Genomic DNA, 16,240 nt, shown 5'->3' with positions numbered 1-16,240 from the left:
ATGAAACGCATCTAATGTCTTCTTCTTGCTTTACGATTCTTTTATACTATGGATATGATAACTAATGCAACACTCTTGTTTCTCTTATGATATTATCTGCATCATTCATTTTATATGGTAATGTTAACTCAAATGTTGATAAATCAATTACTATTTAAAAATTTGATGGAAGTATTATTTTGTAATAAAAGAGAAATCTATCAAATTCAACTTATCTAACAATATAAAGTTCATTGTAGGTTTACCACAAATGCCGACTATTGAAATCATGAGGGATACCTTTGCATCCGGAATTGGTTCAAATGAAGAAGTTGAAATTGTCATTGCTTCACCTTATGGTCAATTGGCTGGTATGCTTAGATTTTACAATGTGTTATACCTATGCTATTGTTTACCATGGGAAAATCTTTTAGCTTCATTCCAATCACTTTGCCAACTTGGCAAGAAACTGTTTTCCAAAGGCATGATATTAGCTACTATTTAATATAGATTGATATTGGTGCCTATATGTGTATTTTTATATGCATATTTTAAAGAATCAACAATTTTATTGATAAAACTTGTTATAAATGCTTCCACTTGACAGACAAGCAAACAAGAATTAGACACTTAAAATTGTATCAAGCTGCACTAAGTGGTGATTGGAGCATGGCTGAGGGTATTTACAAGAAACATAAAAATGATATAAGAGCGAGGATATTAAAGGACGGGGACACTGCTCTCCATATTGCAGCTGCAGCAGAGCAAACTGATTTTTTGAAAAAGCTGGTGGATAATATAAATAAAGAGGATTTAGCTACTACAAATTATGCAGGCACTACAGCTTTTTGTCTTGCTGCTGTGTCTGGAAATGTGGAACATGCTCAAGTGATGATGGATAAGATGAAAAAAGAGGATTTAACTACAAAGAAAGGAGCTGGAAAAACAGCTTATTGTCTCTCTGTTGAGTCCCAGAAGGTGGAACTTCCCAACATGATAGAGGAGAGTACAAACTTAGCTGATGTCCTGGAAAGGAGTAGAAACTTAGCAATGATCCGAGGTAGAAATGAGATGTCACCACTTTACATGGCCGCTCTGTTTGGCCATAAAGAGATGGTACAGTTCCTTTATAAGGCCACTGATGACGAGTCATTACACGACAACGACCGCATTGAATTGCTTATCACTCTAATAAGCAACGGTTTGTATGGTATGTAGAAGGTATTTTTTAAATTTTGGCTAATTGTAGTGCACTTGATACCTTTTTAATTGAATTTTACAATGTAAGATTGAAACCTTTGGTATAGGATTGAAATTCCATGTATGGTGGTCAGATTAATATATCTTCCTTTGTATATTTTTTGACAAATGTCCAGTTATTCTTTTAAGGAACACTGTGAATTCCCATCAGGAGAGATATGATTTGACAAAACAAATGAAAGAACCCTTTCATAACACAAGTGGCTTGGTGAATACAAAACTGAAAATTTCCTTGTATGCAACTTAATTAATATAGTATTATGTATAACAACTGCGTGCTTCCACTATTTAGAATTGATACTATATCATCTCTAATAATGATTGTTGTGTTCTCAGATGTTGCACTGGATTAGCCAGAGAAACACCCGGAGTTAGCCGTCGCTTGTGATGGAAATGAGGAGACAGCATTGCTTGCCTTGGCTCAAACGCTTATTGCCTCTCAAATTCAGCAAGGATTTTGGAAACAACGTGTCAATTTGTGTTAGTCTCCTTTAATCTTTGACATATTCAGCATGCCTTAATATATAAGTTACTGTTTTTGGTTTTGTAGTTGAAATATATGTTTACATGACAATTATGATTAGGAGCGCAAGCAGATATGAAAATTTGCGCTTTAACCTTTTTTAATTTTTTCAGAAACCATTTTTGTGAACCTGCTATTAGTAAATATTTTCTTAGCAAGTTGAATTTGATATAATTTCACAATATATTCTTATACTTACCAGCACCTTTTGCCAAAGAATCATTTGCAAGTGTGTTCTGACTCTAAAGGATTTTTATAATATATTTTCAAACTGCTAATTTATCTTGATTATTGAAATATAGAATTTGTTCGGAACTTTTCACAAATCAAAATTTTGGCCATATGGCATTTATGCAATACTGTGATCTCTTTTATAGCATAATGAAGTGGTGGTGTTGTGGTTACTGTAGGTTACTGTAGGTTACATTGTTGAACATTTTTATTGTGTGATTCGGAGTATTAATCAAATTCCAAATTTAACTTGACCATTACATAAATGGTTAAGTATTGCCTAGAAAATGTTTCCCTTTCGAATTGTTTAGGTAGTAAATCTCCTATGTTCTTTTACTTATTTAGGATGAATCGAAATGACTTCTGTCATTGTTAACCAGCCTAAAGATTTATGTACGCTGATGTTGGCTAATCAAATTTGTAGTTTCAGGTGCCAACGCCAAGTTGCCTCCAAAAGCACTTGAACTAATCCGATGCCTTTGGGAACAAATCATATTGTCACATGACTCTGCAGTTTCAAATATTATTAAAACTGCCCGACAACTGATATTTGTTGCTGCAGAACTAGGAAACATTGAGTTTCTAACTATACTTATATGTGAATATCCTGATTTGATACTGGAAGTTGATAAAAATAATTATAGCATATTTCATTTTGCTGTTGTGAATCATCGTAAGGACATCTTAAAACTCATACATGAGATAGGTACTTTTAAGGATTTGATAGTTGCTTCTAAGGATAAAAAAGACAATAATATCTTGCATTTGGCTGGAATGTTGGCACCACCAGATCGGCTCAATGTTGTATCAGGAGCTGCTCTGCAACTGCAGCGAGAGTTGCTGTGGTTTAAGGTGAATGTTACGGTTCTCCTTTGTTCAGAAAGCAATATTCGTTACGCTAATTGCTAAGATCTTTTACAACATTATTTGTAGGAGGTCAGTAAAATTATGCATCCATTGGATGCCTGGGATAAAAACAGTGAAGGGAAAACTCCTAGAGCTTTATTTACTAAGGAGCAAGGAGAATTAAAGGGAAAGGGAGAGAAATGGATGAAGGACACTGCAAACTATTGCATGATTGTGGCAACTCTTATTGCCACTGTGGTTTTTGCAGCAGCTTTCACTGTCCCAGGTGGCACCAAAGACGAGACAGGGACTCCTCATTTTGTTCAAAAAACTTCCTTCAAAATTTTTGTTTTTTCAGATGCAGTTTCGCTTGTATCTTCTGCTTGCTCCATCTTAACCTTTTTATCCATTCTAACTTCCCGGTATGCAGAAGAAGATTTCCTCTCACAGTTACCAAAAAAGCTGGTTGCTGGACTTACAACACTTTTATTATCAATAGCAGCAATGATGGTAGTGTTTTGTGCGACTATTTTCATTGTTTTCAAAGATGGAGTGCTGTGGGTTCCTATTCTTGTTACTGTAATCACTTCTATACCAGTCCTTTTGTTCACTAAGCAACAATGGCGTCTCCTTTTTGATGTGGTGCGTTCTACATATGTAAGTAGCTCTCTTTTCCAGCCACACAAACGTGCCAAGGGAAAGCAATGGAGCCAAAGAAGAGGAAGTAACTCAGTGTACTGAACAATTAATGGTACTACACAAATTTTGAATCTATGCTATTGTGATTTTTCTATTTGTCCATAATCCGATGCTGCAACTCTCTGGTCTTGTAACCCTTTAAAATAATAGTTTGATTAAATTGAAATCCTTGATTACAGGACTCACTCGATATATGCTACCATCCCTTCATTATTTGTTGGAAATGCAAGTAAAGGAGGGGAAGTAAATCAGAAGTTAATCATGCCCTGAGTACAGGAGTGTAGGTTAGTTTCACTCGCAATTCATTACATTTAAGCCTAATTTTAATAACAATAACAATCATTGAACAGTATTTATCAAATCATGAAGAAATCTGAACATTTTAATCTTATATCTTAATTCATCCAAATATAGAACCTCTAATAATGCTTCAAACCTGTAATCTGTCATATCAAGCTTGCTTTGTAAAACCAATGTTTGACACTGATTTTCAAGTGAAATCCGAACGGTGGCCTAGAGTGAAGTTCTTTCTGGGAATGATTTGGCGTCTGCCCTGGAAAACTAAGAATAAAAAAATCAGTTTATAAGGTTTTTTGGTAGATTTACCACTAATCAGGACTCATGAAGGATAATGCTACACCAGGAAGTACCTTAACTGAAGAAAAAGTTGAGATTGTGATTGCTTCACCTAATAAGAAACTGGCTGGTACTTTTTGACATTGGAATGAATGCTAATATCTTCCTTTGCTGAACGCATACCCTTTTACAATCCTTCATGTAACCAATTCTTTAAATTTTGCTAACAGTACTATTTTTCTTTTATTTTGAATCATCAGAGTTTAATGTGGATGTCTCGAAGGAGTCTTCAATCTCAATGGTACTCTGTGGGAATGTTAACCAAAAACAAATTGGATCTTCAACTACAGAAGAAGAACCTGTGCTGGTAATAAATTCTACATCATCCTCAGAAGGTAAAGTCTTTTATTATATATGATTATAGGATATAGGCCTCTTTTTCTAAAGTAAATAAATGTCACTAGATTTAATTTAATATAATCTTTCTAGCTTACACAGTTATACCTAAATTAAATACACTGATACATGTGGAGAAGCACATGTATAACAAAAATTTTATGCATAAATCTGTTTGTTTCAACTTTACAGGTAATGAAAGAAGAATTAGGCACTTTAAATTGTACCGGGCTGCACTTAAGGGTGATTGGAATACAGCTGAAAGAATTTACGAGGAAGATAAAGATTATATAGCAGCTAAGCTATCAAAGGAAGGAGACACCGCTCTCCATATTGCAGCTGCAGCAAGGCACACTGGTTTTGTGAAAAAGCTGCTTGAACAGATGCAAATGGAGGATTTAACTATCAAAAATAATGTTGGCAACACAGCTTTTTTTCTTGCTGCTGCCTCCGGAGAGGTTGACATTGCTGAGGCCATGATGGAGAAAAATGGAGACTTAGTGATGATTCGAGGCGAAGATGATATGTTACCACTTCACAAGGCAGCTCTTATGGGAAACGAAGAGATGGTAGAATACCTTTATCAAGCCACTGGATACAAATTGTTAGATCATGATAATGATCTCATCGAATTGCTTGTCAATCTGATAAACCGTAGGTTGTATGGTAAGTCCTTTCTTTTATTTTTGGGCTAAACTAAGTCATTCTCAACATCTTTTGGCTGAGAAGATTATGATTTTCTTACGAACGGACAAATGATTTGATAGACCTAATTAATAAAAAAATCCTTATCTATATAAAGAGGGAATATATAACACTACGAGATTACACATAGATATTCAACTTAATCACCATCAATATACCATAAAGATAAATGACATCAGAGAAAGATAATAAATGGCATAAATAACTGACATTATATTTTCTTGGTATTCTAGGTGTTTTCCTTTTTAATATTATCTTGGATGTAAAGATAGGTTTTTTAAAGATGGGTTGGATCTAGTTGATATTATTCATGATGTTGATTGTTTTTCTTTGTAGATGTTGCATTCAATTTGGTAAGGAGGCACCCTGAGTTGGCCACTGCACGAGATAAAAATGAGGAGACAGCATTGCATGCCTTGGCTCGCATGCCTGTATTGATGCGTTTTCTTGATCGACCAGTGGCTGGAGTTTTGAAGAGATTATTCAACATATGTTAGTTCTTTTTATCTTTAATGCCTTCAGCATGCCTTGATTTATTCTGACTTCCTATTGTGGTTTCTATCACGAAATTTGTTTTTCCATCTGACATCTATGAGCTATTAACTTTGTAACTCACCACCACATACTCTAAAACACTAAACAATGGTTTCTCATTTTGACACTAAGCTATCCGTTTTCACAATCAAAAGCAATTGTATGTAAGAAACAATGTGCTTTCTTGTTGTCAAAGCAGTTATTGAAAATACAAGTGACATGGTAGAGACACTTTATTCAGCATGGGGGAGGCTGTGGGTGAAGGAAAGGGAGAAACAGAGGAGGAATAATAAGCTGGGCTGGAGGGTTCAGTTGAAGAAGAGAGAGAAAGAGTGGAGGAGAAGTCTGACTTGGAGGTCTTGGATGAGGGACCTCACTCGTGAGTACTCTTGTTTGATTTTTTTTTTTTTTTTTTTTTTTTTTGGATGAGGGTTTTTGTTTACTTAATTATATTATGTATTCAGCAAAGTTACTGATTTTTCTGCAAATTAATGTTGGCTTAACCAAACTTTCTGTTTCAGTGACTGGTGAAGAGACTCCCGACTCGGCTTTTGATCTAGTCCGGTGCCTTGTAATGTTTTTGGGTGACTCTGACATTTTAGATATTATTAGAAAACCTCGGCCACTGATATTTGAGGCAGCAAAACGAGGAAACATTAAGTTTCTAAGGTTAATCCCGGATGCTTATCCTGATCTGTTATTTGAAATTGATGAAAATAACTACAGCATATTTCATTTTGCTGTTCTGTATCGTCACCAACTCGTCTTCAAAATCATATATGAGATAGGCTCATTGAAGGATTTGGTTCTTCAGAGCAAAGGTAATGAAGGGAACAATATCTTGCGTTTGGCTGCAAGGTTGCCACCATCTGATAGTCCCAATATCAAATCAGCTGGAATTCTTGCCAAACTGTGAGGGGAGCTGTTGTTGTTCAAGGTGAATATTTACTTCAATCTTTCGTTTTGTAAAACAATATATTTCTTGTCCTTGATTAATAAATGTTCCATAACTAACTCCTGTAGGCTGTGGAAAATTTTTTACATCCATTGGATGCTGAAGCTACAAATAAAGAAGGAAAAAATGCTAGAGCTATATTTAATGAACAGCACAAAGAGTTGAAGGATGAAGCTGAGAGATGGATTAAGGACACTGTAAATTCATGCTTGATGGCTATTGCCACTGTAGTTTTTTCAGCAGCTTTGACAGTACCTGGTGGCACCAAAGAAGAGACTGGAACTCCTAATTTTGTTCGAAAAGCTTCCTTTATAATTTTTGCCATATCAGATGCTATATAGCGCTGGTTTTATCCTCTTTCTCCATTCTAAGTTTCTTATCAGTTTTCCATTCCCGATATGTGGAAGAAGATTTCCTTTTACTATTGCCTCATAATATGGCTGTGGGATATGACACACTCGCCTTATCAGTGGCAGCAATGATGGTAGTATGTTCTGCAACTATGTTCATCATCTTCAAAGATGGGATGCTAATGTGTTCCCACTCTTGTCACCATAATGGCTTCTCTGCCAGTCTGCAAGTTCATGCAGAAATTTCTGACTGCCAGTTTTCTCTTCAAGTCCTTACATGAAGAAGGGTCTTTTGAATGACAGCGAAGAAACCCAATGTACTTAACAATACGGATAGAAATCTAAGGTATGCTTTTAAGATATTTGTTTACCAAAAAGACAACTATGTGGTTTGTGAATGAAATAGAGAGTAATACGAAAACAAATTAACAACAAACACACAAATCAAAACAGTAAAATAAAAGAAGAGATACGTGTGATTTAATTTGGTTCACCTATTTAATAAGCTACGTCTAGTAGAATTAATATTATTTTAATACTATCTCACTTCTCTCATTTACAATGAAGTAATTTGTTCTATGATTGCTATTATTTATAACAAGAAAAAAATGTGTTTTAAATACTGCCCTCACAAGGAGTCGAGCATCCCTTGCTTGAAGTAAGGTTAACCCTTTACTGCCTCCTTCAAATTCTAACTGTATTTTGAAAGAAGTAATATTACACCAACAACCTTTTCTCACAATCTTGACATGGCAGCTCACTATTGGTCAGCTTGCAATTAATTAGTGGTATCATGTGGTTCCATTGTGAATTAACCAATTGTGAGTTGTCACATCAAGATTGTGAGAGAGGGTTGTTAGTGTGATTATTCTTTTGAAAGACGTTATGACATTTACTTAGCATTGTAATCCTTAGATTTAATAGAAGAGTAATATTACACTAACAAACATTTTCTCATAAACTTTCTCTCACAACCCTGACGTGGTAACTCGCAATTAATCAGTTTGTAATTAATTAATATAACCCATATAAGACCTATTGTGAATTGACCAATTACAAGTTGCCACGTTAGAGTTGTGAGAGAAAGTTTGTGAAAAAATGTTGTTGGTATAGTATTATTCTTAATAGAAGAAAGTATGCAATAAAGAGAAGCGAGGTACATATAAATAGCTCGATCTTATGTACTTCAATTGTATTCTCAAAATCTACTAATGATTTTTTGAATGTTAGAAAAGTTAAGTGCTTAAAAAAGTCAACTTTCTATTGCTACATGGTTTCTAATTAGACCAGAAAATTGTACAGGTTTACTTTTTGAGAAATTATCAATGAATTACATACCTACAACGCGTTGGACCATGGAAAGATCCCCGTAAGAGACTTTTCCAGTCAACGCAAACGGCAGAGCAAGAACCAAGAGCTAAGCGGTCCCATGTCTTAATATCATGCTTTGAACTTTTTCAGAAAGCAGCGGTGCCAGTTTTTTCAATTATATGCATAAAGTTAAGTGTGAAAGCGTTGATCAATCCAATTGCATACGTGGGTCAATAACTAAGAGCTACAAGAAAACCGCAACCATCAGTTTTCAAACACAAGAAAATAACTTTACTCTTTGTTTCAACTTTTGCCTTTGACATTCCAAACTTCTCAAATCATTATTCGGCACTACATGTTCTTGGTTGACTGGTAGCTGCTTGGAGGTTCAAAGTCTTTTATCTGATTGAGCTGCTCAGAACCAGAAACGGTGATGTCCTAACTCCTAATAAAGCACTACATTTTTTGTTGTTCTTTTTGTTGTACTACTGATTTTGCTTGTTCTCAGGCAGTACTTTTCATTGAAGATAATGATATTGAACAACCTTCCTTCATCACAATATGGGAGGGGACTTTCAATTCAATCTTGTTTCCCTGAGATCAAATCTGTTGCAAATTCCTCTTGCAAATCTTCTGGGGAAGATGATGCAAGCTTAGGCATATTTTCTGACAATGACTTGAGCCTGAAAGATGCTTTTGGGCCAGCAACATTTGATCATGGCCACTATGAAACTTCCTTCAATTTTGCCTCTGATATTCAACACTCTCATCTTCAATCACATCATCAAGCTGTAAAAAGCCCAATAGAATTTCTGGAAGCTAAAGAATTTGATGACCATGTCGTTTTAGATCAATCAATTTGGCCCTTTCATGATTCAAGCAATCAAATGCCATCTATTTCCGGGGAACCAAACACACGAGCTGTAGAGACTAGTATGCTGCTGCAAAGTTCATTCAATTTCCTCTAATTAATACCTATGTAAATTATATGATGGAGAAATAAAAATACTCCAGCATGGCTCTCATGGTCTTGCTTTTTTTTTTTTTTTTTTTTTTTTTTTGCAGGTGATGTACAAAGGAATTACTTTACTGCTTTTGTTCCTCTACATAATGCGGCGCTTAAAGGCGATTGGGAGTTTGCAAGGGAGTTTTTGATTTTGAATCCACAAGCAGTATGTGCTAGGATCACGAGAAACCAGGAAACAGCTCTTCACATTGCTGCTGGAGCTAGACATACAATTTTTGTCCAAGAGCTTGTGAACATCATGAAACCTGAAGACCTGGCACTGCCGAACAAGGTTGGGAACACAGCCCTCTGTTTTGCTGCCATATCCAGAATCAAAAAGATTGCAGAGGTGATGGTTAATAAGAACAGTAGGTTGCCATCAATTCGAGGCAGTAAGGGAGCAACCTCGTTGTGTATGGCTGCTTTGTTAGGCCACAGAGAAATGGTCTGGTATCTTTATTCTGTGACTGAGGAAGAGTATCTAAAAGAAGAAGATCGTGTAGAGCTTCTTGTTGCTGTCATCAATGCAGGCCTCTATGGTACCCACCTCTTACCTTCACTATTTTCATATTGCAACTTAATTTATAATATCTAGAGGAGCAAATTGATGATTGTGTTGTGTTAATTTAACAGATGTGGCATTGGACTTAATTAAGCATCATCCTGAGTTAGCTGTTGTTCGAGATGGAAGAAGAGAGACGGCTCTTCATGTATTGGCACGGAAGCCTTCAGCATTTGTAAGTGGAAGTAGGATTGGAATTTGGCAGAGGTGCATTTACTCTTGTTAGTAACTCCATTACAGGCCATTTCTCACTGTCATTACTCTTGCACATTAATCGTTAACTGCTTATTTATTCCTTCTAAAAAATAAAAGATTTTGGACAAAGAGGTGACTGTGTCCTGCACATTCAGTTTCACGTTTCAGGGCAATCCTTGACAAAAAGTTGATGCATCTTCAAGCTCTAGAATTGGTGAAGCAACTGTGGGAGCAAGTGTTGTTGCTAGATGACTATAAAATTGGAGAACTACTTCGGAAACCTTCAAGACTGTTGTTCACCGCTGCAGAGTTGGGGAATGTTGAATTCATTAAAGTGCTGATTCGGATGTATCCTGACCTTATTTGGAAAGTAGATGATCACAGTCAAAGCATATTTCACATTGCAGTGTTGCATCGTTAAGAAAACATTTTTAATCTGATTCATGAGATTGGCGCTCATAAAGATTTGATAGCAGCTTATGAAGATGAAAATAACAATAACATGTTGCATTTGGCTGGAAAGCTTGCCCCCCCCCCAGAGAGACTCAAAATTGATTCTGGTGCAGCTTTGCAACTTAGACGAGAGTTGCATTGGTTCAAGGTTAATAATTACTTTTCAACTATAAAACTTGCACTTCATAGTAATTAGTTTTATTGGGAAATAACATGTAAATGAAGCAAAACCTGAACTCAATTAACCATTTTCTTTCTGGGTTTGAATGTTGATGAACTGTCTTTTTGATATGGCAGGAAGTCGAAAAAGTTGTTCAACCGTCTTATAGAGAAACCAAAAATTCCGAGGGTAGGACACCTCATATTTTGTTTTCGGAGGAGCATAGAAGACTCACGAAGGGGAAAAGTGGATGAAAGACACTGCATCTTCATGTATGCTTGTCGCAACACTTATTGCAACTGTGATGTTTGCTGCAGCCTTCACTGTACCAGGAGGCAATAACAATCTTACAGGCAAGCCTGTTTTTCTACATCACAGGTCATTTTTTATTTTCGCCATATCGGATGCATTGGCACTATTTTGCTCTGCCACCTCAATATTGATGTTTCTCTCCATTCTCACCTCCCGCTACGCAGAAGAAGATTTCCTGCATTCATTACCAAACAGGCTGATAATAGGGTTTGCAGCTCTCTTTATCTCTATAGCAACCATGATGGCAGCATTTGGAGCCACTCTTTTCATTGTTCTAAGTGATGACTTTGCGTGGATAGCTATTCCAATAGCCACTGTTCCTTGTGTTCCTGTCACCCTGTTTCCTCTGCTCCAATTCCCCCTTCTTTCTGATATGATTAGTCACTTGTATAATTTTAGTATTTTTGCTAATTCAAATCATCACTTGTATTAGGTCATTGCAAAACAATCTTTTCATAATGTACTGGAAATGCTGAGTAATGAACAAGATTTATTTAATTTATCAAATCATGATTAACAAATCCCAACATTTTATCTAATATCACTCAAACACTTCAATATATCCTGCATGGGAATTTAATTAGACATAATATTTCTCCTTTTGGAAGACACAAATTGCAGAAATCCCAGAATTCTTCTTAGGAAATGTTATCATCATTTAGCATCTCCTTCACTTTGAAAGAGAATAGGTTATTTATGACTCCGCTTGACCTCACGAATTCCTTTTACGAGGCCTTGAGCAATATATTCTTCTCTTACTCTTCACTTCAGGCCAATTTAGCTATATATTCGTCTCTTACTCTTCACTTCAGGCCATTTGAGCCATATATTCTTCTCTTACTCTTAACTTCATGTCATTTAGCCCTTTATTATTCTCTTACTCTTCATTTCATGATTTTTTTTTTTTTTAAATATATAAATTTAGCTAGATGCAGATTGTATCCAAGGCACCAAAAGAGGCAAGTCTTTCAACCCATTTCTTCTTCTTTGATTTGTAGAGTCTTAAGTAGGACTCATTAGTTTTGTTCTTTCAGTTTGCTACATGTGCAAATATATTTATCACAGTAGCTAAGATTTTTCTTATTATCCTACATATATATAAGATCTTGAAGTACTTGAGATGAATGACTATTATTTTAATTAATATTCATTCCCAATTTGAATCCATTAGAATATAAAGTTCATATTATGCTGCAATATTCATTGTCTAATACTTATAAAGTTCATTGTAGATGTACCACGAATAAACGAGAAAATAAATCATGGGGCTTAGGAAGGACCTCAACTGAAGAAAATGTTGAGATTGTGATTGCTCCACCTAATAAACAAATGGATGGTACGATTTGACATAGCAATGAATGCCGCATCTGTCTTTTATTTTAGAGGCCTTTTCTGAATATCATTTAGTATCTAAGTCCGCGTTAATTTTTTTCGTTAATCTCTCTCTTGTTATGAAGTGCTTATGAAGTTCCAGGGTTAAAAATAGATATTAAATTTTTATTGATGGTTAATTTCACAAATTCCTCTTTCTATTCTTGATTCACTCTGTATTATAAGAAAGCATTATATATATATATATGGTACAATACAGGGCTGCATTGGAAGGTGATTGGAACACTGTTGAAAGAATTTACAAGGAAGAGGATATTGATATACCAGTTAAGCTATGAAAGGATGGGGGCACCGCTCTCCATATTGCAGCTGCAGCAGGGCACACTTATTTTGTGAAAAAGCTGCTTGAAAAAATGAATTTAGAGGATTTAGCTGTAAAAAATAATGCTGGCAATACGGCCTTTTTTCTTGCAGCTGCGTCCGAGAGGGTTGAAATTGTCAAGCTATGATGAAGAAGAATGAAGACATAGTAAAGATTAGAGGAGACAATGATATTTTACCGCTTCACAAGGCAGCTCTAATTGGAGACAAAGAGACGGTAGAATACCTTTATTAAGCCACTGTAGATGTGATATTAGATCATGATAATGATCACATCGAATTGCTTATCAGCCTCATAAACCGCGGCTGGTATGGTAAGTAAAGTTGGTGGAGAGGCACCCACAGATGGCTCTTGCACGTGATAAAAATGAGGAGATAGCATTGCATCGCTTGGCACGATTACCTGTATTGACGCGTAGTTTAGACTTCAACACCATTAAAGTTTGCAAGAAATCAGCCATCTACCTGTGTGTGTTCTCTCTAATCATTATAACTTTCAGATTGCCTTAATTAGTTTTTTTTTTTTTTTTAAATCATAATATTCATATATATAATTGTAAGTAAGAGAAAAGGTGTTTTGTTTTAAAATAGATAATGAAGTAAAAAGAGACGTGAGAAAGAAATGTCAGTCAATGCTTGGGACGCAGCGGGTGAAGGAGAGGAATAAGCTGAGCTTGAGGGATCAAATGAATGAGAAGGAGCAACAGATGAATGAGAAAAAGCAAAGCAGTAAGAAAAGGCTGGGCTGGAGGTATCGGGTTTATGAGGCGCAAAGTCAAGTGCATTGTGGGTATTCGTTTGAATAATATATATATATTTAACACCTGAGCTTTGACGAGGTTTTTAAGTATTTTTTAACATTCAGGTATAAAAATGGTGAAAATGGAGTATAGAGATAATCTGCAAATCTAACAACCTAACAATCCACAATTCCATCCTCAACACACACAATCAAAACTGTAAAAGGAATCAAGAAACAATAACACGGATTTTACCGTGGTTCACTTATCCAATACAGGATAAGCTACATCCACGTTGAGCTCCAGAAACTTGGGACTCACTGCACTAAAGATTAATCCAACACAAATACAACCAAATCCAAACCCAATCACTCATATACTGCGAATCTCTCTCTCACAATAACCAGCAATCTTTCCTATGAGAATACTACACTCAGATCCTCAACACTCAAGGGAAACACAACCCTTAAAACGTGATTACAATCAACCACCCAAGATTACAATCAAACAAGGAGATACAGCGAGAACAAAAAGATCTAAAAAAAAGATAGCATGTAAAACTCGTTCTACAACAGAGTAAGTAGTGCGTTTCATTCTGTTTTGAGGAGAGATGAACCTGGCCGTTAGATGCTCTATGCTTTCAATGGTTAGGATTTTTTCTTTGTAGCCAACTGCGTAAAACGACAGTGTTGCACTAAAAGTTCAACGACATCGTTTTTGTGCTTCACACTAACATTCTCCACCTTGAAGCTCCAAAAACAAAAAAGAAACCAACCATACTGCTTAGTATGATTTTTTCTAGTGCAGCTACCTCCCAAGAATCCTTCTCAGCTCTGTTGTTTGCTGCTTATTTTATAAATAGCAGGTTCAAACAATGTTTGAACTTTGTGACAGTTACTACCTTTGTGCCCATGTCAGCCGGATTGTCCTCAGTTGATATCTTCTTCAAGTCTATGATTCCTTTAGCCACCAAACCTCTTACAAATGGTATCTCACATCCATATGCTTCGTCCTTTCATGGTAGACTGGGTTCCTACTTAGGTGAATTGCACTCTGGCTGTCTGAAAACACTGCTGTCTCCTCATCAATCAGCTCCACCTCAGATAGAATCCCCTTAAGCAATAATGCTTCTTTGAATACATATGCTACAGCAATGTATTCTGCTTTAGTGGAGGAGAGGGCAACAATGGGTTGAAGCTAGGACTTCCAACTTATGCAATTTCCTCCCAATGTGAAGTTGTATGAGGTGGTAGACTTTCTTGTGTACCTGTCTCTTTCAAAATCAGAGTATACATATCCCACAAGATAAAGTGAATTTCCTCTGTTCTTATATTCCAACCCAACATATATTGTACTATTAATATATTTCAGTAACCATTTCAATGCTAACCAGTGTTCTATACCTGGATTGGACATAAAACAACTAAGAAGTGAAATGGAATAAGATAGGTCAAGCCTAGTGCTAATCATACATGATTGATCCTATCACATTGGCATAAGGTATTTTTTTCCATTTTAATGAGTTCAGTTTCAGACTTGGGACATTGTGTCTTACTAAGTGTAAAATGGCTGGCTATGGGCATGGATACTGGCTTGGAATCTGACATTCCAAATCTGGATATCAGTTTTAGTAGGTAAGAAGACTGCTGAAGTTTTAGTTCACAATCCTCTCTTTTCCTGTCAATGACTATCCCTAGGATCTTTTTAGCACTACCTAGGTTCTTCATGTCAAACTCAGAATTCAGCCTAGACATCATATAATTTATCCTAGTTTTTGATTTACTAATCAGCAGCATGTCATCCACATAAAGCAGTAAATACACAGGCAAACCAGCATTCAAATCATAATAGAAACAACTGTCATATTCACTTCTTTGGAATCCTATACTGGTAATGAAGGTGTTAAACCTTTTATACCATTGTCTAGGGGCTTGTTTAAGCCCATACAAGGATTTATGTAGCAGGCAAATATGTTCAGGGCAGTTTCTATCAATAAATCCCATAGGCTATTTCATGAAGATTTTTTCATCTAGGTCACCATGCAGGAAAGCAGTTTTTACATCTAACTGCTCTAGTTCTAGGTTTAGATGTGCAACTATAGATAGTATGATCCTAATAGTTTTATACTTGACTACAAGGGAGAAGATTTCATTGAAATCAATCCCTTCCCTTTGGGTGTAGCCTTTTGCTACAAGCCTAGCTTTAAATCTAGGTGGATCAATAGAAATCATACATTCCTTTACCTTAAACAGCCATCTGCAGTCAATGAGCTTCTGATTTTTAGGACAGGGTATTAGGGACCAAGTCCCATTTACCTTCAAGGAGTACATCTCCTCTTCCATGGCAGCTTGCCATTTCTCCCTGTCTTTGGACATTATAGCTTTATCGTAGCTATCTGGTTCAATTCTCTGAATTTCAACACCTGCAACCAGAGCAATAAAAACTAAGTCAGCATATAAATATCTTGTAGGAGGTCTAATTTCTCTTCTGGTTCTATCTCTGGTGAGTTGATAGTGTGCTAATGACTCCTATTGGGGCTGATCTGAAATTTCAGTTTGATCATCCTCTGATTCATGTTCCAAGTCTGAAGTTGCAGGTGTTTATTCTTGGTTTTCCAATTCAGTTTGAACTTTGACCTGCTCCACCTCAATTTGTGTCCCATTATACTAATCTTGACTAATCTCCTCACTGGTTGAGGTACCTGTAGGATTATTAGAGATTTTGTAAGGAAATG

General features: G+C 36.0%; 3 protein-coding genes across 10 annotated transcripts in view; all 3 read left to right on the top strand.

Moving 5' to 3' along the window:
* The first annotated feature begins 250 nt into the window (after positions 1–250).
* On the top strand, positions 251–3,580 carry LOC116140619 (ankyrin repeat-containing protein At5g02620-like). The gene is made up of 6 exons (XM_031426228.1): positions 251–350; positions 587–1,189; positions 1,356–1,447; positions 1,593–1,719; positions 2,418–2,845; positions 2,927–3,580. Exons 1-6 carry the CDS (start codon positions 251–253, stop codon positions 3,578–3,580), a joined length of 2,004 nt encoding a protein of 667 aa, XP_031282088.1.
* Positions 3,581–3,753: 173 nt separating this feature from the next.
* The window catches only part of LOC116140663 (alpha-latrocrustotoxin-Lt1a-like), a 53,757-nt gene continuing 41,270 nt past the window's right edge, over positions 3,754–16,240 (top strand). The window contains exons 1-6 of one of the 8 annotated variants that reach the window (XR_004129676.1): positions 3,754–3,822; positions 4,139–4,244; positions 4,375–4,509; positions 4,769–5,079; positions 5,552–5,707; positions 5,991–6,122. Coding sequence is in view for 4 of the 8 variants with exons in the window: in XM_031426260.1 (XP_031282120.1) it covers positions 4,160–4,244; positions 4,375–4,509; positions 4,769–5,205 (657 nt within the window). In the remaining 4 variants the exon portion in view is untranslated. Of the gene's footprint in view, positions 3,823–4,138; positions 4,245–4,374; positions 4,510–4,768; positions 5,316–5,551; positions 6,123–16,240 lie in introns of those variants that run through there. The other 7 variants (XR_004129675.1, XR_004129673.1, XR_004129677.1 and 4 more) reach the window with 7 other exon arrangements.
* Positions 6,204–11,521, top strand: LOC116140618 (ankyrin repeat-containing protein ITN1-like). The gene is given in 7 exon segments (XM_031426227.1): positions 6,204–6,661; positions 8,874–9,298; positions 9,380–9,910; positions 10,005–10,154; positions 10,284–10,729; positions 10,879–10,972; positions 10,975–11,521. Coding segments are annotated over 7 exon segments (2,616 nt in total). The 3' UTR covers positions 11,487–11,521.

This window comes from Pistacia vera, unplaced genomic scaffold, assembly GCF_008641045.1.
Source record: "Pistacia vera cultivar Batoury unplaced genomic scaffold, PisVer_v2 Contig374, whole genome shotgun sequence".
In the NCBI taxonomy this organism is placed as follows: Eukaryota; Viridiplantae; Streptophyta; class Magnoliopsida; order Sapindales; family Anacardiaceae; genus Pistacia; species Pistacia vera.
The sequence above is the reverse complement of the archived record's forward strand: the minus strand, read 5'-3'. Positions and strand labels throughout refer to the sequence as shown.